Source organism: Orycteropus afer, unplaced genomic scaffold, assembly GCF_000298275.1.
Source record: "Orycteropus afer afer isolate SDZICR_OR568_19922 unplaced genomic scaffold, OryAfe1.0 scaffold00355, whole genome shotgun sequence".
In the NCBI taxonomy this organism is placed as follows: Eukaryota; Metazoa; Chordata; class Mammalia; order Tubulidentata; family Orycteropodidae; genus Orycteropus; species Orycteropus afer.
In genome coordinates, this window is record NW_006921942.1 from 782,515 (window position 1) to 809,632 (window position 27,118).

General features: G+C 38.1%; 1 protein-coding gene across 1 annotated transcript in view; it reads left to right on the forward strand.

The window, feature by feature from the left end:
* The window catches only part of RLF (RLF zinc finger), a 170,916-nt gene extending 147,518 nt beyond the window's left edge, over positions 1–23,398 (forward strand). The window contains exons 6-8 of the mRNA XM_007952692.2: positions 4,259–4,395; positions 9,933–10,074; positions 18,743–23,398. Of these exons, the coding sequence (XP_007950883.1) occupies positions 4,259–4,395; positions 9,933–10,074; positions 18,743–23,398 (4,935 nt within the window). The remainder of the gene's footprint in view (positions 1–4,258; positions 4,396–9,932; positions 10,075–18,742) is intronic.
* Positions 23,399–27,118: the final 3,720 nt, after the last annotated feature.

Sequence of the window (27,118 nt, forward strand, 5' to 3'; positions counted from 1 at the left end):
TGCTCTTTGAAATCTTCTGTTCAGCTCTTTTATCTTGTCATTTCTTCCATTTGCTTTAGCTACTCTCCACTCCAGGGCAAGTTTCAGAGTCTCTTCTGACATCCATTTTGGTCTTTTCTTCTTTGTCCTTTTAATGACCTCTTGCTTTCTTCATGGATGATGTTCTTGATGTCATCCCACAATTCCTCTGGTTTTTGCTTATTAGTGTTCAATGCATCAAATCTATTTTTTAAATGGCTCTGTAAATTCAGGAGGGATCTTATCAAGGTCATAGTTTGGCTCTCGTGGACTTGTTTTAATTGTCTTTAACTTCAGCTTGAACATGCATATGAGCAATTAATGGTCTGTTCTACAGACAGCTCCTGGCCTTGTTTTGGCTGAAGATACTGAACTTCTCCATCACTTCTTGTCACAGATGTAGTCAGTCTGATTCCTGTGTATTCTATCTGGTGAAGTCTACGTGTATAGTCGTCGCTTATGTTGTCAAAAACAGGTATTTGCAATGAGTAAGTTGTTGATCTTGCAAAATTCTATCATGCAATCTCCAATGTTATTTCTATCACCAAGGCTGTATTTTCCAACTAACTCTTCTTTGTTTCCAACTTTTGCATTCCAGTCACCAGTGATAGTCAACACCTCTTAATTGCATGTTTGGTCAATTTCAGACTGCAGAAGTTGGTAGAAATCTCAAATTTCCTTGTCTTTGGCTTTGGTGATTGGTGTGTAAATTTGAATAATAGTAGTATTAACTAGTCTCCCTTGTAGGCATATTGATATTATCCTATCACTGACAGCACTGTACTTTAGGACAGATCTTGAAACACTGTTTGTGACAATGAATGCCACATCCTTCCTCTTCAATTTGTCATTCCCGGCATAGTAGATCATATGGTTGTCTGATTCAAAATGGCCAAAACTAGCCCATTGCAGCTCACTGTTGCCTAGGATATTGATCTTCATGCATTCCATTGACAACTTCCAATTTTCCTAGGCTCATACTTTGTACATTCTATGTTCCAATTATTAATGGATGTTTGCAGCTATTTCTTCTCATTTTGAGTTGTGCCACGTCAGCAAATGGAGGTCCTGAAAGCTTTCCTCCATCCACATCATTAAGGTCAGCTCTACTCTGAGGAGGCAGCTCTTCTGCAATCACATTTTGAGTGCCTTCCCACCTGAGGGGTTCACCTTCCAGCAATCTATAGGATTGTGTTTCAGGGCTATTCGTGAAGTTTTCCAGTAATATATCAGACAGTGTTTCACTGCTATTCATAAGGTTTTTACTGGCCATTTCTTTGAGAAGTGGATGGCCTCTTCCTTCTTCCAAGTCTTTCCTAGTGCAGAAGTTCTGCTGAAACCTGTCCACCATGGGTAACCCACAGAAAACATAACTATTTTATATATAGAATAATCAAGTAATGAATCTTACAAATAAAAAACACCTATTGCCATCAAGTTGATTCTACCTCATAGCAGCTCTATAGGACAAAGTAGAACTGCCCCACAGGGTTCCCAAAAACCTGTTCTCTGTAGAAGCAGACTGCCACATCTTTCTCCTGCAAGAGTACCTGGTGGGTTTGAGCTGCTAACCTTTTTTGGTTAGCAGCCAAGCACTTTAACCACTGTATCACCAGAGCTCCTTATGTCTCCTCGGAACTTTTTTACTCTGAGAACCAGGCAGTAAGTGAACCTCAAAACCACTGACTGTTGATATCACATCAGTCTCTGGACCAGACAATTCGTTCTCAAACTTTAATATCAGGATCACCTAAAAGACTTGTCTAAGAGATTTCTGGCCTCACCTCAGGGTTTCTGGTTCAGTGGGTCTGGGGTGGGGCTTGAGAATTTACATTTCCAACATGTTTCCAGAAGATAATACTGCCAGGAGTCCAGCTATCACACTTTAAGAACCACTGCCATAGATGGTGTTCTTCACCTACATTGGAAGAAATGTTGTCTGTACGGCCATATTATATTATGGCCTACATAACCTCAACCTGCTAGATATCTTCAAAACCACTTCACCAGGTCAAAAAGTTTCCTGTACGTCCAGTAAAACTGTTGTTGCTATCAAGTTGATTCTGACTCATGGTAACCCTGTGTGTAGAACTGTAATTGCTCTATAGAGTTTTCTTAGCTGTAATCTTAATGGATGCAGATCACCAAGCTTTTTCTTATGTAGTACTGCTAGATGGGTTCAAACCACCAATCTTAGCTAGCAGCTGAGTGCAAACAATAACATCTTGTTGTTATTGTTGTTGTTAGGTGCCATCAAGTTGGCTCCGGAACACAGCAACCCTATGTACAACAGAATAAAACACTGCCTGGTCCTGTGCCAGCCTCACAGTCTTTGCTTACCCGAGCCCATCATTGCATCCACTCTGTCAGTCCACGTCATTGAGGGCCTTCCTCTTTTTTGTTGACCCTCCACTTTACCAAGCATGATACCTTTCTCCAAGGAATTGTCCCTTCTGGCAACATGACCAAAGTAGATGAGATAAAATCTGGCCCTTCTCGCTTCCAAGGAGCATTCCAGCCGTACTCCTTCCAGCACAGATCTGTTAGTTCTTTTGGTAGTCCACAGTACCTTCAATATTTTTCTCCAACACCACAACTCAAAAGCATCAACTCTTCTTTGGTCTTCCTGTTCATTGTCCAGTTCTCACGTGCATATGAGGCAATTGAAAATACCATGGCTTGGGTTAGGCACCTTAGTCTTCAAGAAGACATCTTTGCTCCTCAGCATTTTAAAGAGGTCTTTTGCAGCAGATTCCCAGTGCAATACATTGTCTCATGTCTTGATTTCTGCTTCCATTGGTGTTGATTGTAGAACCAAGTAATATGAAGTCTTTGGCAACTTCATTCTTTTCTCCATTATTTGTGATGCTGCTTATTAGTCCACTTGTGAGGATTTTCATTTTCTCTATGTTGAGATGTAATCCATACTGCAGACTGTAGTCTCTAATCTTCAACAGTAAGTGCTTCAAGCTGTCTTCACTTTCAGCAAGCAAGGTTGTGTCATCTGCATATAGCAGGTTTTTAATGAGTTTTCCTCCAATCCTGATGCCATGTTATTCTTCATATAGTCCAGCTTCTCAGACTATTTGTGCACCTAGGGATCCCAGTGAAACTAGCTATTATAAGACCTTGTCCCTCCCTTAGACATAAAAACATGTTTGTACCTAAGAATTAGTAATTTTACTTTTCTCTTATTAATCTTCAGTTTCATCTTTGGTTATATTCAAGAGAGTAATGAATTGCAGAGATTGAACTTTAGGAGAAGGTGACACATCTATGAGAAGTGACAACCAAGAAACAACTTGTTTGCCTTAAGAGATGATAACATACCTGAGGTTGTGACTAAAATTAAAGACTAGAACTGCATAGCACTCTGGAGGAGTTTAGCTAAAGGCTGCATACCTCATTTGCCCTGAGATTTTCATTTTTGTACATTGGAAGCCTGGCATAATTGCTGCTTAAAATGCTGATATGAAATAGATTATGTTCTTCATAGTCGGTTTACTAAGGCAAGGATGTGATAAGCTACAGAGTGAGAAAGGGTCTTTGGATGTTTTATTTCCTGTTTTAGCAGTATTAAAAAAAAGAGCTCTGAAAATTGAACTGATTTGCCCAGAGGTTTTTATTTGTTTTAAAGATTTCAATAAATTGTATAAATGAAATAGATGTGTTTCTAAAAATGTTTTAATTTCTTGAACAAAAGTTTCTCTCCTCAATTACATTAAATAAATGATATGTTAATACGGCATTTGTATTTAAAATAATTTCTGAGCCAGCCTCTGGCCTTCTTTGGCTTATAGTAAGCCATGCATTTTGCTATCTCTAACTAGAGTGACCTGAATACAATTATTTTTAAAAAGTAGAAAGAAAACAAGAAATAAAAGATGATGGTACTTCAGGTGAAAGTAACTAGAAGTTATTAAACCTAATTTGACTCATTTATATGATAGCAATGTTCATAATTTTTTAAGTCTGTACAAAAATATGTTTTTATCTTTATTGAGATTGCAGTGGAACTTCCTTATAGCGTCTGTACCTTACTTGTTTAATATTTTCTTATGTGAAATATTTTGACATAAGTCACCCATTAGTCAGTAGAGGAAAATTATAGTATGTCCCTCTAATTCTTTCCTCATCAATTATCAGATAGAAAGCGTTATAAAGAAGTTTCACATTATGTAACAAAGTTTACAGGAAAGTCACCATTTTCCTTTTGACTTAGTCATCTCATTTTTGATAGATTGCAAAGGTCGACTGCAAGGATATACTAGACATCATATGTAATCTGGAATCTGAGGGTCAGGATAACACAGCATTTGTCCTTTGTACGACTTACCTTACCCAGCAGCTTCAAACTGCAAGTGTATATTGTTCTTGGTAAGTATGTTTAGTTTTTATTCCCTTTATTTGTTATTACATAGTATAACAAGGTTCATGTAAAACATAAATTTGTTTCAAAACATCATTGATTGAGTTCCTCCTGATCATCCCATGGTCTGTCTTCTTTCAAGATAAAATTATGGCGATATGAGACAAATCGGTGTTACCATTGTTCTCTTTTACATTCATTAGTATCTTTTAGTGCTTACTTTTCTCCTTATTTGGAAACCCACAAGGAAAGGAGGCAAATTATGTAGGGTTATAGGTCAGACTTAAACTATAAAGGAAATCTATTTGAATAGTTACCTCTTTTGCAACTTTGATATCATATAACTGAATTACATTATTTTGGTTTTAATTCAGTTTCTATCTTGGTTTGCCTTCAAAGTGTATTTCATTGCTAAAGAGGAAACAGTAAGTATAATCTATGTATCTTTTTCCTTTTAACTGTACTGGATCTATTTAGGCCATAGGGACAAATAAGACACACGGGAAGCCTCAAATGGGAGACTGCCCCAAAGTACAGATTAGTAATGTAGACAGTGGTATAGCAGATCAGCAGTAGGTAATCACTGTACACCAGAGTGTTTAAGAAAGTTGTCTAGATTGTTGTTGTTGTGTGCCATCATGTTGATTTTAACTCTTAGTGACTCTATGTGACAGTATAACTGCCCTTATAGGGCTTCCTGAGCTGTCATCTTTAAAGAAGTAGATCACCAGGTCTTTTCTGCCATGGAGTGGCTGGTGGGTTTGAACTAATAGACTTGGTGATTAGCAGCCAACTGCTTAACCATTCCACCACCAGGGTGTCCAGGAGGAAATGGTATTTGAGTTTTATTAATTCAAAGAATGGGTTGGATTTGCATAATCTTGATTAGAGAACTTCTAATATTTCAGAACCTAAGGGTGGCTTAAAGTTGAGAATGAACCTTTTGTTTTTTAGGAAAACCTGGTGAAGACTTTTGTGTATTTTTCCCTCTGGAGCACTGTGTATGTTTATGTGGTTTTATTGTTATTATCATTTTGTATATGACTATATGTCTTTTTGTATACTATTTTATATAAAAATATTATTTGTGTACCATGAACTATTTTACCCAAACCTTGTAATATTCATTGTACAGACGAGGCACATGGAAAATCAAATATCAAAGAAATCTTGTTGTCCACCCAAGATCTCAAAGCTAAGAGCTGAGATTTGAGCCCGGGGGTTTTGACTGCTAATCCAGTGCTTTTCTTCCATGTTCCCGTTTTCTTGGCACAGAGCCACAAATCACATTGCAACCTTCTACCACCAACTTCAGGATGCCAGAGTTCCATCTCTTAAAAAAGATAGGAAGAGATAGTGGAATAGGGACTTAAATATATTTTTTGAGCAATCATTTTGGGCATTTTGGGAGGAACCAAAAAGAGGTGATATCAGTAAAAAGAATTGTTAAGTAGCAGTGAGGTTTTTGATTACTAACTCAAGCATAAGAAATAACCCTTCATGTATCAGAGATCTAGAGATTAAAGATTTTAGCCTCAGTAAAACAGGTGTGTTTGAGGAATAGACCTCAGGGTTGTTTTTTTTAACAGTTAAATTAATTTCTTTGCCCATTAACTTTTAATTTGTGTAGTAGCTGATAAAGGAAGTTGAACATTGCCCGCAAGTGAAAAAATATCTGTTAAAGCTAGGTTTTTAATGCAAAGAATAAACTAAATCATACATGGAGTGTATTGTAGATTATAAACAGCTTTTAAAAATGTAGTCATACAGTCTTTTAATATTTCTGATAAGCTTCCTTTTTATAGTGCCCCATAATTTTTTATTTCTTCTCTTTACTCAGCTATCATTAGCTCTTCCAAGGATGTTAGTGGATCTAGGATTAATGCTGTTCCCCTGCAGCAGGAAAGGATTAACTGAGATTTCCCCCATGTTGGCCTCTTGAGAAGTGATAAAAAGAGTAAAGGAAATATGTAGTCATTTCATGCTTTGTTAAATGTAGAGCTTCTTCCAAGCAATTAAAAAAAAAAAAAGAAATAAAATCTAAAATGTTAGTATTTGGGAAACAGTTTACGATTCCATTGTTTTCAAAGGCTTTGTGGTCTTGTTTTTGTTTTTGTTTTTTGGAGCAGCAGTATATTGGAATCCGAGGTAGTGGGATAAGAACAATGAATTTTTTCATTTTTCATAGATCCCATGGATTCTATTTGAACGAAGTAGATTATTTTGTTGTGCTGGAGGTTTCTTTTGTTTACAATAGTAACCATATGGGGTATTTGGTCCTTATTTGTTTAGAAAAATATCTTTTCTTATTAAAAGCAACATTTCAGATAAGAAGCTTTTTTTTTTAATCCTAATTTAATTTTTTTTTAATTAAAAAAATGCTCGTTAAAATATGACAATAAAAGCAGTCACACTTATTTTTAAACAAATTGGGTAGAATTTATTTGTTGAAGTATCATTCTTGAAAGCAGTCACCATGGAAGATAATATTTAACTATGACTTGAAACAATTTTTTATTGTTTTGGAGATTTCCTTCAGAGATACTTATAAAACCACAATAAAATTTCCTATTACTCTTTAGGAATCCCCATATTGATTTCAAAGTGTATATTGCTTACCTTACTTACTAACATTGGACACAAAATATTTTTGGCTATCTGCAAAAATCAGAGATATGCTGGAAGAATGAGTTCCTTATAGATGTCTAACAGTGGTTACGGAGTAGCCATGTAAGTGAGTAAGGTAACCATTTTGAATGGAATGAAATCATACAGTTAGACTTTGAACTACACACTAAGCTCAGTGAATATTTGATAGGCTGGCATTTGCTTTCTATAGCTTCTCTGAACTTAAATGTGTACATTGTACATTTATGTTTCTTAGATGTATTTATGTGTCTGTTTTCTCTCACTAGACTGTGATATACCAAGGTCATGTATCTTATCTTACTCCCTGTTGTATCCCCAACACTTAGTGAAGACTAGGTAGATATCCATATGTGTTTTATTTAATTGAATTGTGTAGGAAAAAGAGAGGCCAGAGGAATCAGCTACTTTATTTGTTGTTGTTGCTATTGTTATGTGCCATTGAGTCGGCCCCAACTCATAGTGACCCCTCCTTGGGTTTCTGAGGCAGTATCACTATAGAAGTAGATTGCCCCATCTTCCTTCTGAGGTGTGGCTGGTGGGTTTGAACCACCAGCTTTCTGGTTAGCAGTCAAGTGCCTTAGCCACTATGCTACCAGAGTCTCCTTTAGCAGAAGGTCATTCTTAATGTCACAAAGTTTTCTTTGTCCTATTTCTAATATGCTTAAATTCTGTATCTCAGTGTGACATACTAAATGGGCCTCCTGCTATGTGAAACAGAGTGGTTTAAGTTCTTACTTGGTATCTGCATCCCTGCCAAGATACATTTCCTTCTATTAATAGAACTAAATTTCCTTTCTAATTTTTGAATTTCTGTGTAATTAGTTGACTTGATCCTAGGCAGTGGGCTAGTGTAGGAGTACAGTAGATCATCTGAACACTGGATGCATCCAAACAATGCATTCATTTTCAGTGTGTTTTTAATGGTTATTTGTTTTTAAAAATCATATTAAATGTGGTAATTGAGGAAGGATTTGTCCTAGTGGGTGTGTGATCTACCAGGCTGTAAATACATTGGTTATTTTAGTGTCCCAATGTTCAGATTTGAATGGATGATTGAAGTGACATAGTAGCATTCTAACTGTTAGTAATGTAATAGTTGTCATAGTTTCAGGCATGTTTATATGTTTGGGTGAACAATAGTAGTTTTACATAATTGAATTATAACAGTGCAAATATATCTACAAATGTAAAACACAATAAAATACCCTTATTTGATTTTACTTATTTAGAATTAAGTTAACTGAACCCTGAAATATTTAATTTGGAATAAATCAAGCCTTAGACATTCTTAGCTGTGTTTCAAAAATTATTTGAGAGACCTTAGCTCTCAGTCTGCCTTATACCACTTTGTCAGATTCACCTAACTTTAAACTTTTAATCAGTTGATAGATTTAAGGTAGTTGATTGCATTTATCATAGCCAAGTTTTATTGGCTTTGATCATTTTGTTCTGTTCAAAGTCTGTTTACATACATATATTGTGTTTTACCATACTCTAAATACATAGGTATTTCTGCATTTTCTTTGTTCTTCAAAATTTTGCACTATTCTTAAAAATTGTTACTTAACTGAGATTCTTAAATCTGAATAAAGCAATCGTGTGAGTTTTAAAATAGTCCCCAGTTACTTACCTAGTTGGTGGCTAATTTCAAAACTTAGCCTATCCCAGTTTTCACTTCATCTGGCTAGGGAGGCAACACTAGTCACCAAAGACTCCTTATTTATCATATAAGCATGTTTATTTATAAATATTACAAATATTTAAAAGTACTTTAAGTTAATTTTATTTGTTATGGCTCAAATTTGCCACCATTAAAAATAAGCGTTAATCATACACCTTTTGAGATACTGTATTTAAATCTTTGAAGAAAGTTTTATATAGTCTTTTAAAAGAGCTGAGTTACTTCTTTAAAAATACAAGAAATTGTTAATTATGTTACTTTCAGTCTATTATAAAAAAAGAAGTGTTTTCATTTCATAAGTTTTGGATTTGTGTTTCATGGAATAGTCTGCATTTGTTAAAAAAGGATATCAGTATTCTAAAATTGAGTTGTGAAAATGATAAAGTTACTTTTAATGAAAATCATTTAACAAATATACAGTATCCATTGAAGCTGTACAGGAAAGAGCTACATTATTTACTGATAGCATTCTCTTCAGTTTCAGTAGTACCTTTCCTTGCATTCATATTATATCAGTAACTTGACATTTCCATCCTTGGCATTTTCAAGTTTCTAGAGCTTTTACTTGAGTGTTTTCTCTCACTCATTAAATACTTTTATTTAGCTTAGTCTTTTTAAACTTTTCTTTGTTATCATAATGAGCATATTTGGAATTCCTTTATTTTAGCTGTTTCTAAGGGTACCATTCTGCTACTCTCATTAGTGATATTTAAACATTCTAAAATAGAGACCTGAGTAGAATCATGGTGTTTCAGAACTGGAAATAGCCCAAAAGATCAATAGAGAGAGAAATGTACCATTAGAATAGTTATTAGGCCATACTTTGTTGGCAGTATAGTGATGTCTGATGCTCCCTGCCCTAGGGTAGGGTTTAATTCACTCAGTATAATTACCAGTGTAAAGAAAGTGTAAACCTTTTGGAACAAGATAGAATCTAAGAATTTTTTTTAAGTCAATATAGAAGAAGTAGTCTTTTATAGTTTTTGTTTTTACCCCACACAAAAAGAAGAAAGAACTAGGGAAATTTCAGGGAGGAAGGATTCTTAACAAATCAACTAGTTTCAGAGGAAGTAATAATGAATATAAACAGCTTTTTCTTCCAATTTTTATCAACTCTAGTGTCAACTTGTTTTTACAAACCAAAAATAAAGGGAGGGGGGTGGGTAACAACAAATACCACACTTTAAATGTTCTACCATCATCTTTCTTTTATAGGGAACTGACTCTCTTTTGGAGTAAACTGCAAAGAAGAATCGACCCTTCTTTAGACACTTTTTTGGAGCGCTGTCGTCAGTTTGGTGTCATAGCCAAAACACAGCAGCATTTATTTTGCCTGATTAGAGTTATACAAACTGAAGTGAGTAATTTATACTTGTTATGCTGATTGTGGAGGGAGATAACTTACTGGCAAATACAGGTAAAGGAAAAGAAGAAATAATAGAATTTAATAAGGTTATGGAATTGGACATACTGAGCTATCTCTAAAGAGAAGAGAGCATATATTTCTTGGCTGTCACCTCATCCACTCTATATTTACTTTCCTACAACATGTTTTCTATTTCATATAAAAAATCAAAAACCAAACCCGCTGCCTGAATTGCGTCACTTCCAATTTATAGCAACCTCCATTGGGTTTCCAAGGTGGTAAATCTTCATGGAAGTAGATTGCCCATCTTCCTTCTGCACAGTGGCTGTTAGGTTTGAACCGGCCTCTGGTTAGCAGTCAAATGTCTTAGACACTGCCCTACCAGAGCTCCTTACATATCATATCATTCACTCACTCATTCCCTGCTGTTGATTCGGATCCAACTCATAATGAACCCCTCCTTGGGTTTTTGAGGCAGTATCACTACGATTACTGCCTTGTGAGCTGGACAGTTAATAAAGACGACTGAAGAAGACTTGATGCTTTTGACATGTGGAGCTGGCAAAGAATGCTGAAAGTACCATGGACTGCTAAAAGAACTAACAAATCTGTCCTGGAGGAAGTGCAGCCAGAATGCTCCTTGGAAGCAAGAATGGCCAGACTTCGTCTCACCTATTTTGGTCATGTTGTCAGAAGGGACCATTCCCTGGAGAAGGATGTCATGCTTGGTAAGGTAGAGGGTTGATGAAGGAGTGGAAGGCCCTCAATGAGATGGATTGACACAGTGGCTGTGGTGATGGGGTCAAGTATAGCAGGGATCGTGGAGCTGGCGCGGGACTGCAGAGCTGGCGTGGGACTGCACGGTTTTTCGTTCTGCTGTGCATACGGTCACTATGAGTCAGAGACGACTCGACAGCACCTAACAACAACAACAACATCACTGTGGAAGGAGATTGCCCAGTCTTCCTTCCGAGGGGTGGCTGGTGGGTTTGAACTGCCAGCCTTCTGGTTAGTGGTCAAGTGCCTTAGGCACTATGCCACCAGAGCTCCTTTATTTACAAATTAGCACACTGATGGTAAATGGGGAAGATATGATTGTATTTTTGCATCTTGGGGGTAGAGTGGTGCATTTACTAGGTTTTGGTGTAATAAAACAGTTCTGAAATTGACAGTACACAAATATTAAACTTCTCTACAAATAAATAGGAAACAAGTTAAATATTTTTAGGTAATAAGTGCCCATATGGAAAACCTTATTTTTGAGTTCAGCTATATAGATCTATACTAAGGCTACCACACTAGGAGTTTGAAGTGAGTCTTAATGCTATGCTTTATATTTTTGTTTTGCTTTGTTTTTAGTATCTACTCATGCTAAGATTTTTATATACCCAGATCTATAATGACTCATGGTTATGTTTCATGGGCTACTTATTTAACATCATCCAATGATAATATATCAAAATTAAGGCACAGCTTTAACTTTAATTACCTCCATCCCTGCCTTTAACATAACATGCTATATCTTAGAGTTTATTTGAAGTCTGTTGATTTAGTCTCCAGTGAAGAAAAGATAGAATTAAGCAGTTCACAGAAGCAAATTGATTGTCAAATAAGTTAGGTGATAATTGTTTCTAATCACTGAATGAATTTGTCTCCTATCCCAGAAAGGAGATATGCAAGTAATTACAAAACCTGCCTTGTTTTAAAAAATGGTTTTACAACTGACCTTTAAAAAGTTCTAAGGTTAGAAGTCCAGCACAACATGGCTGGGTTCTCTGCTCTGGTATCAAAAGGCTGAAATCAAGGTGTCACCTGGGCTGAGTTCTTGTGTGGAGGCTCTGGGGAAAGTCTGCTTTCAAGCTCATTCTTCTTGTTGACAAACTGTGATTCCTTTTGATTATAAGACTGTTGATGTTACGTGCTATTGAGTCAGACCTGACTTATAGTGACCCTTTTTGGGTTTCTGAGGTGGTATCACTATGGAAGTAGATTGCCCAACCTTCCTTCTGTGGAGTGGCTGGTAGATTTAAATAGCCAGCCTTCTGGTTAACAGTCAGTTAGGCACTATGCTGCCAGAGCTCCTGATTTTAAGACTGAGGTTCCTATTTTCTTGCTGGCTGTCAGCTATGATCTGATCTCAGCTCCTAGAAGCAGCTCTCATTGTTTTGCCTCCATTTTCAAGCCAGCAAAGGCACAGCAAATCCTTTTTGTGCTCCCCTCCCACTTCCTCCCGATAGTTACCTCTTCTCTGTGTCCCTCCCTCCATGCACTCCTGCCCCAGAGCTGTCTCCCTGTGCATAAACAGCCCTTCTTTCTCCCATAATTGTTCTTTCCATGGAGTGTATCTACCTCAGGTAAATGTTCAACTTATATGCCTGTATAGTGTTTGTCTGGAAGCCACAGGTGTGAGTTCAATTCCAGACCGGAAGGGCAGCGAGGGGCCATAGCCTCAGTGGTTCCACCAGGCTCTATAAGACCAGCAAACCTGCCCTCCTCCCTTTTTTTGGTCCAAATGCTTTTAAGTTTTGTTCCACATTGTTCTCCCTCTCTATCTGGGATCTCCTACATAGATCCCCCTCCAAGTGGTTGACATTGGTAACCAGGCACCATCTAGTTCTTCTGGTCTCATAGTCATATAGGCTGTAGATCGGATTATGTACCAGTCGCTAGGAGTGATTGTTTCCGTGAATCTTTGCTTTTCTTCATTATTCTTTGCTCTGGATGAGGAGAGACCCATCGTTGCATCTAGATGGCTGCTTGCAAGCTTTTAAGATCCCAGTTGCTACTCACCAAAGTAGGAGGTGGAACAATGTTTTGTGTAGTATGTTATGGCAGTGGAGCTTGATGTACCCTGTGACTATGCTCCCCAGCCCACAGGTTCAACTACTCAGTCCCTCTGGGTAGCTGGCTCTGCCCAAGAAGTGACTAGAACCTTGTCAGCTCTACTATACACCTGGGGATTCAGATCGTACAAATACACGTATAGGACCATTGTGTGCCAACGCTATACATCGTCTTGGGTAGACTCCCCGCTTCATAGACATACCTGATAGTTCAGCCTGTCCACCCATCTATCCACCTGATACCCATGTTTGCCCTCACTGACAACACAGAACTGTATGTGCAAAAGGGTTCATCTTTGTTGTCTGTACCTCTCATGTACCTCTGTATGCCTTCCTCTTCCTCAGTGTCACCATGTTAATCACTCACATTTGGTACATTGCTCTTCTCTTCACGCAAATCAATACTTAACTCTACCTATCTAACGGTGTTCCCTACCCTACCCTCCCACCCCTGGTAACCAACAAAGAAAGTTTCCTTCCATAGATAAATCTTTCCTTGACTTTTTACAATAATGGACTAATACAATATTTGTCCTTCTGTGATTGACTTATTTCACTCAGCATAATGTCCTCCAGGTTCATCCACATTATGCGGTGTTTTGCACATTCTAGGTTATTCTTTATAATCTAGGTTGTGTTATGTGTATGTACCAAAGTTTGGTTATCCGTTCCTCAGTTGGTGGACACCTAGGTTGTTTTCACCTTTTGGCTGTTGTAAATAGTGCTGCGATGAACATGGGTGTACGTATGTATGTTCTTGTCAAGGCTCTCACTTCTTTAGGATATATATACCTAGTAATGGAATGGCTGTTACCCATTCTTTCTTCAGGAGGCTGTTGTTCAGTTTCCATGTGTTTACTCTTGATAATCTGCCTACTTTAACATCAAGTGATTTGGGACCTTAATTATATTGGCAAAATCCCTTTTCCCACACCCGCACTCAGGGGAGGAGATTACATAAGGGCAAGGGTCATTGGGAGTTGTGGTAGTTATTCCCCATGATGAGACTGGGAATTAACTTCATGGTGGGATCTACCACAAGCAGCTGAGTAGCTGCTTTGGGTAAGTGGTCTGCATCCCGTATATAAGAAGCAGCTTTGGGAATGGTCTCTAGCTTATGGCACCTTGGACCCTGCATGTAGCCATGTCATTGCTCAACAGCCTGCCGTGCTCTGCTGACCTGGGGACTTACAATGGATTTGAATTAATAGCCTGCCTTGCATTTTGGTAACATCAGTACTATGCCTTTTTATTTGTCAACTTTGGGCTTGGCAGCCTCAGCAGCTAACAGCTATCTGAGTGAAGAAAAGTGTCTAGCTTCAGTGGGCCAGGAGCTGGAGGTAGAGCTGAAGCCTAAGGCTGAGGGGCTTTCACCCAGCCCCTAGAGCTTGGCACTTTGAACTTGGACTTAAGCCCCCAAACTGTAAGAGAATAAACTCCTTTTTGTTAAGGCCATCTCATTTGTGGTATATTCCTGTTAGAGCATCATTAGGTAACCAGCATAATGTCCTCCAGGTTCATCCATATTATGCGGTGTTTTGCAGATTCTAGGTTATACTTTATAATCTAGGTTGTGTTATGTGTATGTACCAAAGTTTGGTTATGCATACGTTAGTCTTCAAAGCGACATCTTTGCTCTTCAACATTTTAAAGAGGCCTTTTGCAGCAGATCTGCCCAGTGTTATACAACATCTGAATTCTTGACTGCTGCTTCCATTGCTGTTGATTGTGGATCTAAGTAATATGAAATCTTCGACAACTTCAACCTTTTCTCTATTTATGGTAATGGTCCAGTTGTGAGGATTTTTGGGGTCATTTTCAATATCTGCCTATACAGGTAGGTAATATTGACTATGCAAAGTATGAAAAAAAAAAAAAACAGGTAGGTAGGAAGATGTGGAAGTTACACTGAAGGAATTTGCAAAACACAGGGCTCCAGGAAGAAATTTGGAAGACAGCTACCTGGCCAACTGACTGGGAGAGATCCGTATTTGTATGCATTCCAAAGAAAGGTGATCCCACAGAATGGGGAAATTTTCAAACAATATCGTTATTAACACACACACATGAAATTTTGGTGAAGATAATTCAAAAATGGTTGCAGCAATATATTGACAGGAAACTTCCATAAATGCAAGCTGGAGTCAGGAAAGGACATGGAACAAGAGATATCATTGCTGATGTTAGATATATCTTGGCTGCAAGCAAAGAATACCAGAAAGGTGTTTTACTGACTATGCAAAACCATTCAACTGTGTGGATCATAAGAAATTATAGACAACATTGAGAAGAATGGGAACTCTAGAACACTTAAATGTACTTATGAGAAACCTGTGCCTAGACAGGAGGTTGTCATTCAGACAGAACAAGGGGACACTGCGTGGTTTAAAATCAGGAAGGGTGTGTGTCAGGGTTGTCTCTTTTTACCATAGTCAATCTGTATGCTGAGCAAATAATCCATGTAGCTGGACTATATGAAGAAGATTGCAGCTTCATGATTGGAGGAAGACTCATTAACAACCTATGATATGCAGATGACACAACCTTACATGCTCAAAGTGAAGAGGACTTGAAGTACTTACTGATAAAGATTAAAGACTAGAGTCTGCAGTATGGCTTATACTTCAACATAAAGAAAAATCCTCACAACTGGACCATTACCATAAATAGAGAAAAGGTTGAAGTTGTCGAAGATTTCATATTACTTAGATCCACAATCAACAGCAATGGAAGCAGCAGTCAAGAATTCAGATGTTGTATAACACTGGGCAGATCTGCTGCAAAAGGCCTCTTTAAAATGTTGAAGAGCAAAGATGTCGCTTTGAAGACTAACGTATGCATAACTCAAGCCATGGTATTTTCACTCACCTCATATGCATGTCAAAACTGGACAGTGAATAAGGAAGACCGAAGAAGAGTTGATGCTTTTGAGTTGTGGTGTTGGCAAAGAATACTGAAAGTACCATGAACTGCCAGAAGAACAAACAAATGTATCCTGAAAGAACTTCATCCAGAATGCTTCTTGGAGGTGAGAATGCCCAGACTTCATCTCATCTACTTTGGTCACATTGTCAGAAGGGACCATTCCCTGAAGAAGGATATCGTGCTTGATAAAGTAGAGGGTCGGCAAAAAAGGGGAAGACCCTCAACAAGATGGATTGACACAGTGGCTGCAGTGGGCTCAAGCATAGCAAGAATTGTGAGGATGGCACAGGACTGGGCAGTGTTTTGTTCTGTTGTACATAGGGTCACTGTGAGTCGGAGCCAACTCAGTGGCACCTAACGACAGCACCACCACCTGCCATAGGAACCACAGAGAATGGGAAAGCTGCTGGAGGACTAGGGAAAGTGAATTTCTAAAACTAACCAAGGAAGTGCCTGTCCATCTCCAGAACCAGAACGCATCTCCCCTTGAATCTCAGTCTAGGGCCTTTTCTACTATAATCCTCATTTGTGATCTTTGTCCTGAAGTATTGAAGAGATATGACTAGTTGGTAGAAAGAAGGGGGAAGTAAATATAGAATCCCTTTCAAATTAAGACATATCTCCTACTTTTTTTTTTTTTTTTTTTTTTATTTCAGCTGGTTCTGTTGTGATGTCACCCATTTCATTTCTTATCTGGTTCTGTTGTGAATGACAGATATCCCACATTAGTAGTGGGTTAATGAAACTGGGAAGTTCTCCCTCTCTCACATAGATAAATAGTCCAGGTAGGCAGTCCAGAGTTGGCTTAGCATCTTGGCATACTGGAAAAATAGACTCCTTGTATCTGCCATCAATACATACTTCCATTCGTCATCCAAGACCTATTACAATCCCAGTTATATGTCTCCATTCCATATAGTAGGAAGGAAAAGGAGAGAGAGGAAAAGCACACTATGCCATACCTATTCCATACTCACCCCAACACACACACACACACACACACACACACTTTAGAGACACTTTCTGAATACCTTACATTCTGTGGGCTAGAACTCATAACATGTGGTCGCACATCAAGCTTCAAGAGAGGCTAGGAAATATGTTCATTATTCCAAGTGACTGTAACCAGGTGAAAATCAGGTGTCTGTTGAAGAGGGGAAGGAATATTAGAAGACAACTAATGGCCAGTCACATAGACCTTGGGGTGGAAAAGGTTAATGTTGCTAAGGCTCCTGTATGGGTATTAGGACTCTTGCAGAAAGCAACTGTGAGTAATGGAAAGGGCCTTGTAATAGTACTTCATTTTCTAGTTCTCATTTTTCTATAAATAAAACGATTCAACCAGATCACCTTTTAAAGGTGCTTATAGTTGTTAAACTCTAATTTTATAATGAGAAAGTTGTAAATGGAAGGGATAACTTTTGATAATCCAGGGTGCTCCCAAGACTTTAAAAATAGTATAACAGAATGAATGTCCCAACCACTGCTGTCGAGTCGGACCCGACTCATAGCGACCCCTCCTTGGGTTTCCGAGGCAGTATCACTATGGAAGTAGATTGCCCCATCTTCCTTCCAAGGAGTGGCTGGTGGGTGTGAACCGCCAGCCTTCTGGTTAGCAGTCAAGTGCCTTAGGCACTACGCTACCAGAGCTCCCCCAGTTAACATTAGGCACCATTAATTAACTTTCTGAGCCTTGGGTTCTTCATGTATAATGATTAGTGATGAAGTAACGGTTCTGTAAAATGATGACAGTTATTTCTTTGAGCTCCCAGCATTTAGAATGGTGCCAAACATGGAATAGTTGCTTAGCAAATTGTTTATTGATTTGGACAAGGAAGGTACTCTCAGTTAATTTATACAGTATTCTGTTGAATATTTACTATGTGCCAACATTATAACAATCATTTTATATTCTTATTTCATTTTTATAACAACCTTATGAGGAAATACTATTACTACTTCTATTGCCATTTTACAGATGAGGAAACTTAGGTTTGGAGGAGTTAAGAACTGGTCACTGTGCTGAACCTGGGGTTTAAAGCAGTCTGGAGTCTACTCTGGACCCTGTGCTCTTGAACTCCGCACTCTAAACCACTCTGCTATATGATCCTGCTTTTCTTTGCTCATATGATTGTCACATTCTATCTCAGCCTTTCACATAAAAGATTCGTCTTGCATGCTTTAACCTTTTATCGCACAAAACCCAATCTTCCTGATTGTTGACTAATCTCAGAGAACCTGCTACTATGGAAGTTTTCTAGGATTTTTTTGTTTTGTTTTTTCCCCCATGGGAAGCTTAGATTAGGTACACCTGTGACGATTAAGCATTAATTCTTTTAGGAGAAAATGGGGATACCATTTATTTTAGCCATGAAGCTTCAAAAAAGCCAAATATTCATGACACAAGGTTTCTTTAGTTGAATTCAATCCTAGAGTTAGTCTATACGTGTGTTTCCTATTCTCATTTATTTAAGCCCTGTCTTTGCTACCTAGTTTAAGATCAGTCTTTATTTAATCTTTCAGTGATCTTTTTTTATCCTGAATTCCTTTGAATTCTTGTGCATTTATTGTTTATTATTTGGCATATAGTGAAATTTCTTGAGTTGGGACTGTTTTAATATAGAGTGCTTTGTAAAGATGGATATTCAATAAATGTACATTGTTCTTCATGCATGTGTCATGTAATCCAGTCATTTGCATGCTGAGACAAGAAGGATCTAAATACAATTTCCAGGAACAAAGATAAATTTTTTAAGAATGCTGATGATTTTGAGAGCTAAACTATCTTTTCAATGAAACTATCTTATCAGTGAAAGTTGTGCAATCTCTATTATTCCTTTTTCTGTCTATGGAAAAAAATACTAACTTTTTCTTCCCTCTTTTTCTTGCAGGCACAAGATACTGGTCTTGGAGTATCAATTTTACTGTGTGTCCGAGCTCTTCAACTCAGATCAAGTGAGGATGAGGAAATGAAAGCATCAGTTTGTAAAACAATTGCTTGTCTTTTACCAGAAGATTTAGAAGTTAGACGAGCCTGTCAGCTTACGGAATTCTTAATCGAGCCTAGTTTGGATGGATTTAATATGTTAGAAGAACTGTATGTGCAACCAGATCAAAAATTTGATGAAGAAAGTGCACCAGTTCCAAATTCTCTCCGATGTGAGCTCTTACTAGCTTTAAAAGCCCATTGGCCTTTTGATCCTGAATTTTGGGACTGGAAAACTTTAAAACGACACTGCCACCAGCTGCTGGGACAAGAAGCCTCAGATTCTGATGATGATCTAAGTGGCTATGAAATGTCTATTAATGATACAGATGTTTTAGAGTCATTTCTCAGTGACTATGAAGAGGGTAAAGATGATAAACAATACAGAAGAAGAGATTTGACAGATCAGCATAAGGAGAAAAGAGACAAAAAACCCATTGGTTCTTCTGAAAGATACCAGAGATGGCTGCAGTATAAGTTTTTCTGTTTATTATGTAAGCGAGAATGCATAGAAGCCAGGATACTTCATCATTCTAAGATGCATATGGAAGATGGGATTTATACCTGTCCAGTTTGTATTAAAAAATTCAAGAGAAAAGAAATATTTGTTCCTCATGTGATGGAACATGTTAAAATGCCACCAAGCAGAAGGGACCGCTCTAGAAAGAAACTCCTGTTGAAGGGCTCTCAAAAGGGTATTTGTCCTAAGAGCCCCTCTTCATCCCTGGAGCAAAATCAGTCAAATGACCAAGCCAAAGGAGAGTCTCATGAATATGTCACATTCAGCAAATTAGAAGATTGCCACCTGCAAGACAGAGATTTGTACCCATGTCCTGGCACAGACTGTTCTCGTGTATTTAAGCAATTTAAATACTTAAGTGTGCATCTTAAAGCTGAACACCAAAATAATGATGAAAATGCCAAGCACTACTTGGATATGAAAAATAGAAGAGAGAAGTGTACTTACTGTCGACGACATTTCATGTCTGCTTTTCATCTGCGGGAGCATGAACAAGTGCATTGTGGTCCTCAACCTTATATGTGTGTGTCTATAGATTGCTATGCTAGATTTGGATCAGTGAATGAACTCCTTAACCATAAACAAAAACATGATGATCTACGTTATAAATGTGAATTAAATGGCTGTAATATTGTTTTTAGTGATTTGGGACAGCTTTACCACCATGAAGCACAACACTTTAGGGATGCATCTTACACATGCAACTTTCTTGGCTGTAAAAAGTTCTATTATTCCAAGATTGAGTACCAGAATCACCTTTCAATGCATAATGTTGAAAGCTCAAATGGAGACGTGAAGAAATCAGTGAAACTTGAGGAGCCTACAACAGGTGAAAAGCAAGATTGTGTTGATCAACCCCACCTACTTGATCAAACTGATAAATCACATTTACCTGAGGAGCTTCTTCTCTGCACAGGATCAGCTAGTTCTCAAATAGATACAGAAACTGCAGAAAACCTGAAGGAAAGCAGTGAAAGTAATTCAAGTGATCAGTTAAGTCATAGTTCTTCAGCTTCAATGCATGAAGAGTTAATTGACACACTGGATCATTCTGAAAGCATGCAGGATATATTATTGTCCCATGAGAAAGTCTTTGTGGCCTCCAGTTTAAAAGAAAAATGTTCTAATGTGGCAGTTTGTTTTGATGGGAATAAGTTTACCTGTGGTTTTGATGGCTGTGGTTCCACATACAAAAATGCAAAAGGGATGCAGAAGCATTTACGAAAGGTTCACCCATACCATTTCAAACCGAAAAAAATAAAGACAAAAGATCTCTTTCCCTGTTTGGGTAATGAACATAATCAAACAACCGAAAAGTTTGATGCAGAACATAAGCCAAGTTCTGATACAAGCAGTGACTCCCCAGATGAAGGTCTCGATCACAACATTCACACTAAATGTAAAAGAGAACATCAAGGTCATTCTCCGGAAGCCTCCATTTGTGCTTCTAAAAGGCCGTGTACAGAGGATACCATGTTGGAACTTCTGTTACGCTTGAAACATTTAAGCTTGAAAAACTCAATAACGCATGGGTCTTTCTCAGGGTCATGGCAAGGGTACCCATCCAGTGGTGCTAAGTCTCTTCAGTCTGTTTCAGCCATCTCAGACCTTAATTTTCAGAATCAAGATGAAAATGTGCCAAGTCAGTACCTTGCACAGTTGGCGGCTAAGCCTTTTTTCTGTGAGCTTCAAGGATGCAAATATGAATTTGTGACCAGAGAGGCTTTGTTAATGCATTATCTTAAGAAGCATAATTATTCAAAAGAAAAAGTCCTACAATTAACCATGTTTCAACACCGATATTCTCCATTCCAGTGTCATATTTGCCAAAGATCATTTACGAGAAAAACACACCTTAGGATACACTATAAAAATAAACATCAAATTGGCAGTGACAGAGTAACTCACAAACTCTTGGAGAATGAAAAATGTGATCATGAAGGCCCATGCTCAGTAGACAGGTTGAAAGGTGATTGTTCTGCAGAACTTGGAAGTGATCCGAGTAGCACCTCTGAGAAGCCACACTGTCATTCTAAAAAAGATGAATGCAGTTCAGAAACGGACTTAGAGTCATCTTGTGAAGAAACAGAAAGTAAAACATCTGATATTTCATCACCAATAGGTAGCCATAGAGAAGAACACGAAGGAAGAGAGGGAAGAGGAAGCAGGAGAACTGTTGCTAAAGGAAATCTGTGCTATATTTTGAATAAATACCACAAACCATTCCATTGCATTCATAAAACTTGCAATTCCTCATTTACCAATTTAAAAGGCTTGATTCGCCATTATAGAACTGTACATCAGTACAACAAAGAACAATTATGTTTAGAGAAAGACAAAGCAAGAACCAAAAGGGAACTTGTCAAATGTAAAAAGATATTTGCTTGCAAATATAAGGAATGTAATAAACGCTTCCTGTGTTCCAAAGCTCTTGCTAAGCACTGCAGTGACTCTCATAACCTAGACCATATTGAAGAGCCTAAAGTTCTGTCTGAAGCGGAATCTGTGGCAAGGTTTTCTTGTAACCAGCCTCAGTGCCCTGCTGTTTTTTATACATTCACTAAGTTGAAGCACCACTTGATGGAACAACATAATATTGAAGGAGAAGTACATTCAGATTATGAAATACATTGTGATCTTAATGGCTGTGGCCAGATTTTCACCCATCGCAGTAATTATTCGCAACATGTATATTACCGACATAAGGACTGTTATGATGATCTGTTTCGAAGCGAGAAAGTAGCAAATGAAAGGCTACTAAGGAGTGAAAAGGTGTGTCAAACAACTCACACTCAGGGGAATGAACATCAGAATACTAAGAGATCATTTAATACTAAGGCCAAAAAATGTGGCTTAATCAAAGACAAGAAAGCTCCAATTAGTTTTAAAACAAGAGCTGAAGCCCTCCATATGTGCGTAGAGCATTCTGAGCACACGCAGTACCCCTGCATGATTCAGGGATGCTTGTCTGTAGTAAAGTTGGAGAGCAGCATAGTGAGGCATTACAAACGTACTCATCAGATGAGTAGTGCCTATTTAGAGCAACAGATGGAAAACCTTGTCGTTTGCGTTAAGTACGGTACCAAAATTAAAGAGGAGCCTCCTTCTGAAATGGAGTCCTGTATAAAGCAAGAAGAAAATGAAAGCTGTGAATCAGAGCACACAAAGCACAGCCATTCCCTCGGTGACAGCAGTGCACCTGTCCAGAACACCGACTCCCCTCATCCAGGTAGAATGGATGGCAGTCAGGAAGCGTGTATAGAAAGCAACCCAGTATTTGATGCAGATACCCTGCTCTACCCGGGAACTTTGAAATGTAACCATGGTTCAGAAACCACTTCTTTGGAGCAATGTAATATAGTTCAGCTTCCTCCTTGTAAAATAGAAAATTCCATACCGAATCCCGATGGGACTGAAAGCGGGACTTATTTCACAAGTTTCCAGCTGCCTTTACCAAGGATCAAAGACTCAGAAACTGGGCACCATGGTTCAGGGCAGGAAAACACTGTAAAAAATCCAACCAGTGTTCCAAAAGAGAATTTTAGGAAGCATTCACAGCCCAGGTCATTTGATTTGAAGACTTACAAACCTATGGGATTTGAATCTTCATTTCTGAAATTTATTCAGGAAAGTGAAGAGAAAGAAGATGATTTTGATGATTGGGAGTCTTCAGAGCACTTAACATTAACTAACTCTTCACAGCCTAGTAATGACTTAACAGGGAGTGTTATGGCAAATAATATGGTGAATGACAACGACCCTGAAGTTGACATACCTCATTCTTCCAGTGACTCTACAATTCATGAGAACTTGACTGCAATCTCGCCTTTAATAGTAGCTGAGACAACAACAACAGTTCCTTCCTTGGAAAACCTGAGGGTTGTATTGGACAAAGCATTAACAGACTGTGGAGAACTTGCCTTAAAACAACTTCATTATCTTCGGCCAGTTGTTGTCCTTGAAAGATCTAAGTTTTCCACACCAATTTTAGACTTGTTTCCAACAAAAAAGACAGATGAACTTTGTGTAGGAAGTTCCTAAATAGCAATTTTGTTTTAGAAACAGACTGGCTCCAACACTGCAACATTGGGACAATTGCCAACTCAAACAAAGGCTGAGAACCAGCCACACCGTTGTTTAGGGTAGAATAGGCTGTGTATTTACATGAATGTGTAATATCTATGTCAGCAGTATTGGCTGAGTCCATTAGCTCTCCAGTTGGTTTATTGATTGGGTTTTTTTGTTTATTAAAAAAAAAAAAGAGAAATGGAACTGTACTCTTGTTTGGTGCTAATTAATACATCAGAATATACTGGGGCTTCCTTTTTCAAATTAAGTGTGCATGATTGTATATGGAACAAATACTGAGGTCCCAGGGTGGGAGGGCTAGGGAAAGGGATATGGAGTTATTACTTGACTTGAATGTGCACCTGAGGGTGCTTTGTGTAATATATTGTACACTACAGCATCTTATATTTTTTGAGTTGAGTTTCAATAAATTACAATTTTTCACCCATTTCTTGTTTACTCACAATGAGTTTTCATGCCACGCATACGCTGAAATTACACTTGTATTTTCTGGAAGGTGCACTCATATTTTACACCAGTAATTTCTCTCTCTCTTTTTTTTTTTTTTTTTTTTCCTTCCTTTTTTTTTTTAACCAAACCAGTTGAAGATTCTTTTTGAATGACAATTGTCCTAATTTTTTTGTGTGTGAAAGGAAATTCTGAGATTGAGTAAGTCAACTCTAGGGGTCAAAATGGCTCCCAGAAGAGGATGCCCAGAAGTTTTCCAGGTGGAAAGGAATGGGTAAGCCAAGCAAAACATAAGGGGTACAGCAAATCCAGAGGAATGAAGGCATGTTTCCAGGAAACTACAAATAATTTGATAGTGGGAGCATTAGGAGATGACACTATTATACAGATAGGCAAGAACCAAACTGTGAACACTAAGGAGTTTGGACTTGTGTCTGTAGGCAGCTGAGAGCCTTTGAAGGATATTAAGCAAAATAACACATTCTAATTAATAATAGATTACTTGAAATGTGGCATGTGATTTGAAGGGCTGAGAATGGAAACAGTAATAAGACTGTTGAAGTAAGTTGAGGCAAACTTGGTGAGGGTCTATTGACAATTGCAGCAAGGTAGAACAGTAGATGAAATAGATTTAATGACAGAATTGTTGAGACTTACAGAGTGAAGAAAAAAAGATCTGAGGAGAACTTAGACTTGTTGGTGATGCAGCAAGTAAGGTGAGAATGCAAAAGGAGTACATATTTGGAGAAAGGATAGAAAACCAAGTTGAGTTCAGGCTTTGGAGGTATTGGGTTTCAGTGGACAGACATCCATGATTAATGACAAGGAAAGCAATATGGTTTTAACAAATACAGCAGCTAAGTCCTTGCGTCCTAGTGGAATTTTCAGCCACTTGCATTTGCTAGCCTTTTCTCATCCTTACAATTACCTAAACTTTTTCCTCTGATCCTTTAGCCTTTCATGTCCCATGGGACATATATCACCCACCAACACTCAGCTTCTTAAGTTTCTTGAGAAGCTCACATCACAGTTTTAGTATGTGCTGCCAATGGAGAGGACCTTTATAGCTGTGTGAATCTGAAGAATCGGGCCTCACCATATCAATCCTTCCACCAGAGTCCACTTGGGACATATGTGTCTCACATAATTGTATCAAAGTCCTTATTACCAAAAATAAATAAATAAATAAATTGTTTCTTCAATTTCAGCCTTCCATTGTGGGAAATACATGGTATCAACAGAAAATGCAAAGCGTTAAACTTTTCCCTAGTTATCAGCTCTTTAGGGATTTCGTTCTGCCAACTCTTTACCTTAAGAGTCTAAAACATCCCATGCACAAGTAGATTATTGGTTTAGATCAGGACTTTGAACCAGTTCATTCTGGCTGAGAATTTTCCTTCCCACCCCATAATTAGAATCTACATTTTATCATCAGGTGATACCAAAAACCAGACCCACTGCCATCGAGTTAATTCCAACTCATAGTAACCCTATAGGACAGAGTAGAATTACCCCCATAGGGTTTCCAAAGCTGTATATCTTCAATGGAAGTAGACTGCCTCATCTTTCTCCTGCATAAGGGCTGGGGGGTTTGAACTACCAGCCTTTGGTTAGCAGCCCAGTACTTTAACCACAGTGACACCAGAGCTTCATTCTTACATATCTTGTTAAAATGCAGATTGTGATTCAGTATATCTTGGATGGAAATGCACATTCTCAGGAGATTGAACAGGAATGAACTGGTTTGAAACCCTGGTTCAAATGCCAATAAGTAATATTGTAAAACAGTGACACACTGTTGAAAGTAAAAGTGGCAGAAACAGCATCTTGGAGGCTGAGGACTACTGACTCCCCGGGACTTTGAGCTATTCTTTTCTGTGGGCTTCAGTTTCTCACTTATAAAGTGAGGAGGTATGGTTAGTAATCTTGAAAGGTTTCATTCTGTGATACCAGCATGAGAACCACCTATTAACCTAACTTTTGAAATTCCTCATATTGGAGAAAGTGAATTCAAATTTCATCCCAGAACAAGAGAAAACTACTAATTTGCTTAGGACTGAATTATATCCATTCATCATCTCTTATTTCCTGCCCTCTGGAAGAACCAAGGGAATGTGTTAGCAGTGGAACCTAGCTCTAATTTTTAGAATCCAATTGACAGTTTGCTTCAAGTACAAGCCTAGATGGTTAATACTAAGACTCTTTCTATTTCAGTTTGAGCAGCTAGCTTCATTTCATATTTATTGAAGACATTTTATGTGAAAACGAGCCAATTGCTATTTTTGTAGCTTTCAGTAATCATTTTTACTTCATGCCTTTTAGGAGTTTGCTCCAACCCTGGCACAGAACTGAAAGTCATGGCTTTGTTTTCTAAGTTTTTCTCATTTCAATAGTGCCCTCTGTGATGGTGGGTAGGAATTGAGATTGCCACTTTCAGTTCTTGCCTTTTCCTGGAATTCCCTTGTGTCAGTGTTTTTCCCATTTTCATAAGCATATGTGTGAAGGAGAGAGGATGGGGAATGGTGGAGAGGAAAGTTTTTGATTAGCTTTAATAGGGACATCCTATCCCCTCAATCCAGGTTGACCACTTCTGGGCTGGCAAGGACTTGTACTATTCTAGCCTTCATACTGGAGGGCCAAAACCTCATTCACCTAATATTTAAATACATATTTAAATATATTTCCACATATTTTTTGAGATTCAAATACCAAAGCTAAATTTGTCAAGGCACCTGCCATCATAGACCTTCAACCATTCAAGACCAAATTATTTTCTGCTTTTTGTTGTTGTTGTTGTTGAAATCATTTGCTTTCAGTTAATAGAAGAGATTTTGAATGAAAGAAATGAAAAAAATTTTTAAGTATTAAGGATTTTGATACAATTAGTGAAACACATGTTCTAAGGGATCGCTGGTGCTGGGGCTGATGGGATGAGGCCTGTTTCTTCAGATTAATACAGTTGTGCAGGCATCCACCAGATGGCAGCTCTCACTAAAGTGGGATAACAGTTTCCCACTAAACCCCAGAACCCCCTGCTGTTGAGTTTATTCCAATTCATAGGAAATAGTAGAACTGTCCCTATAGACTTTGCAAGGCTCTAAATCTTTATGGAAACAGATTGTCACATCTTTCTCCTGTGGAGTGGCTGGTGGGTTTGAACTTTTGTTTTGCAGCTGAGCACCTTGACCACTGCACCACTGGAGTTTCTGTCCACTAAACCCCAGA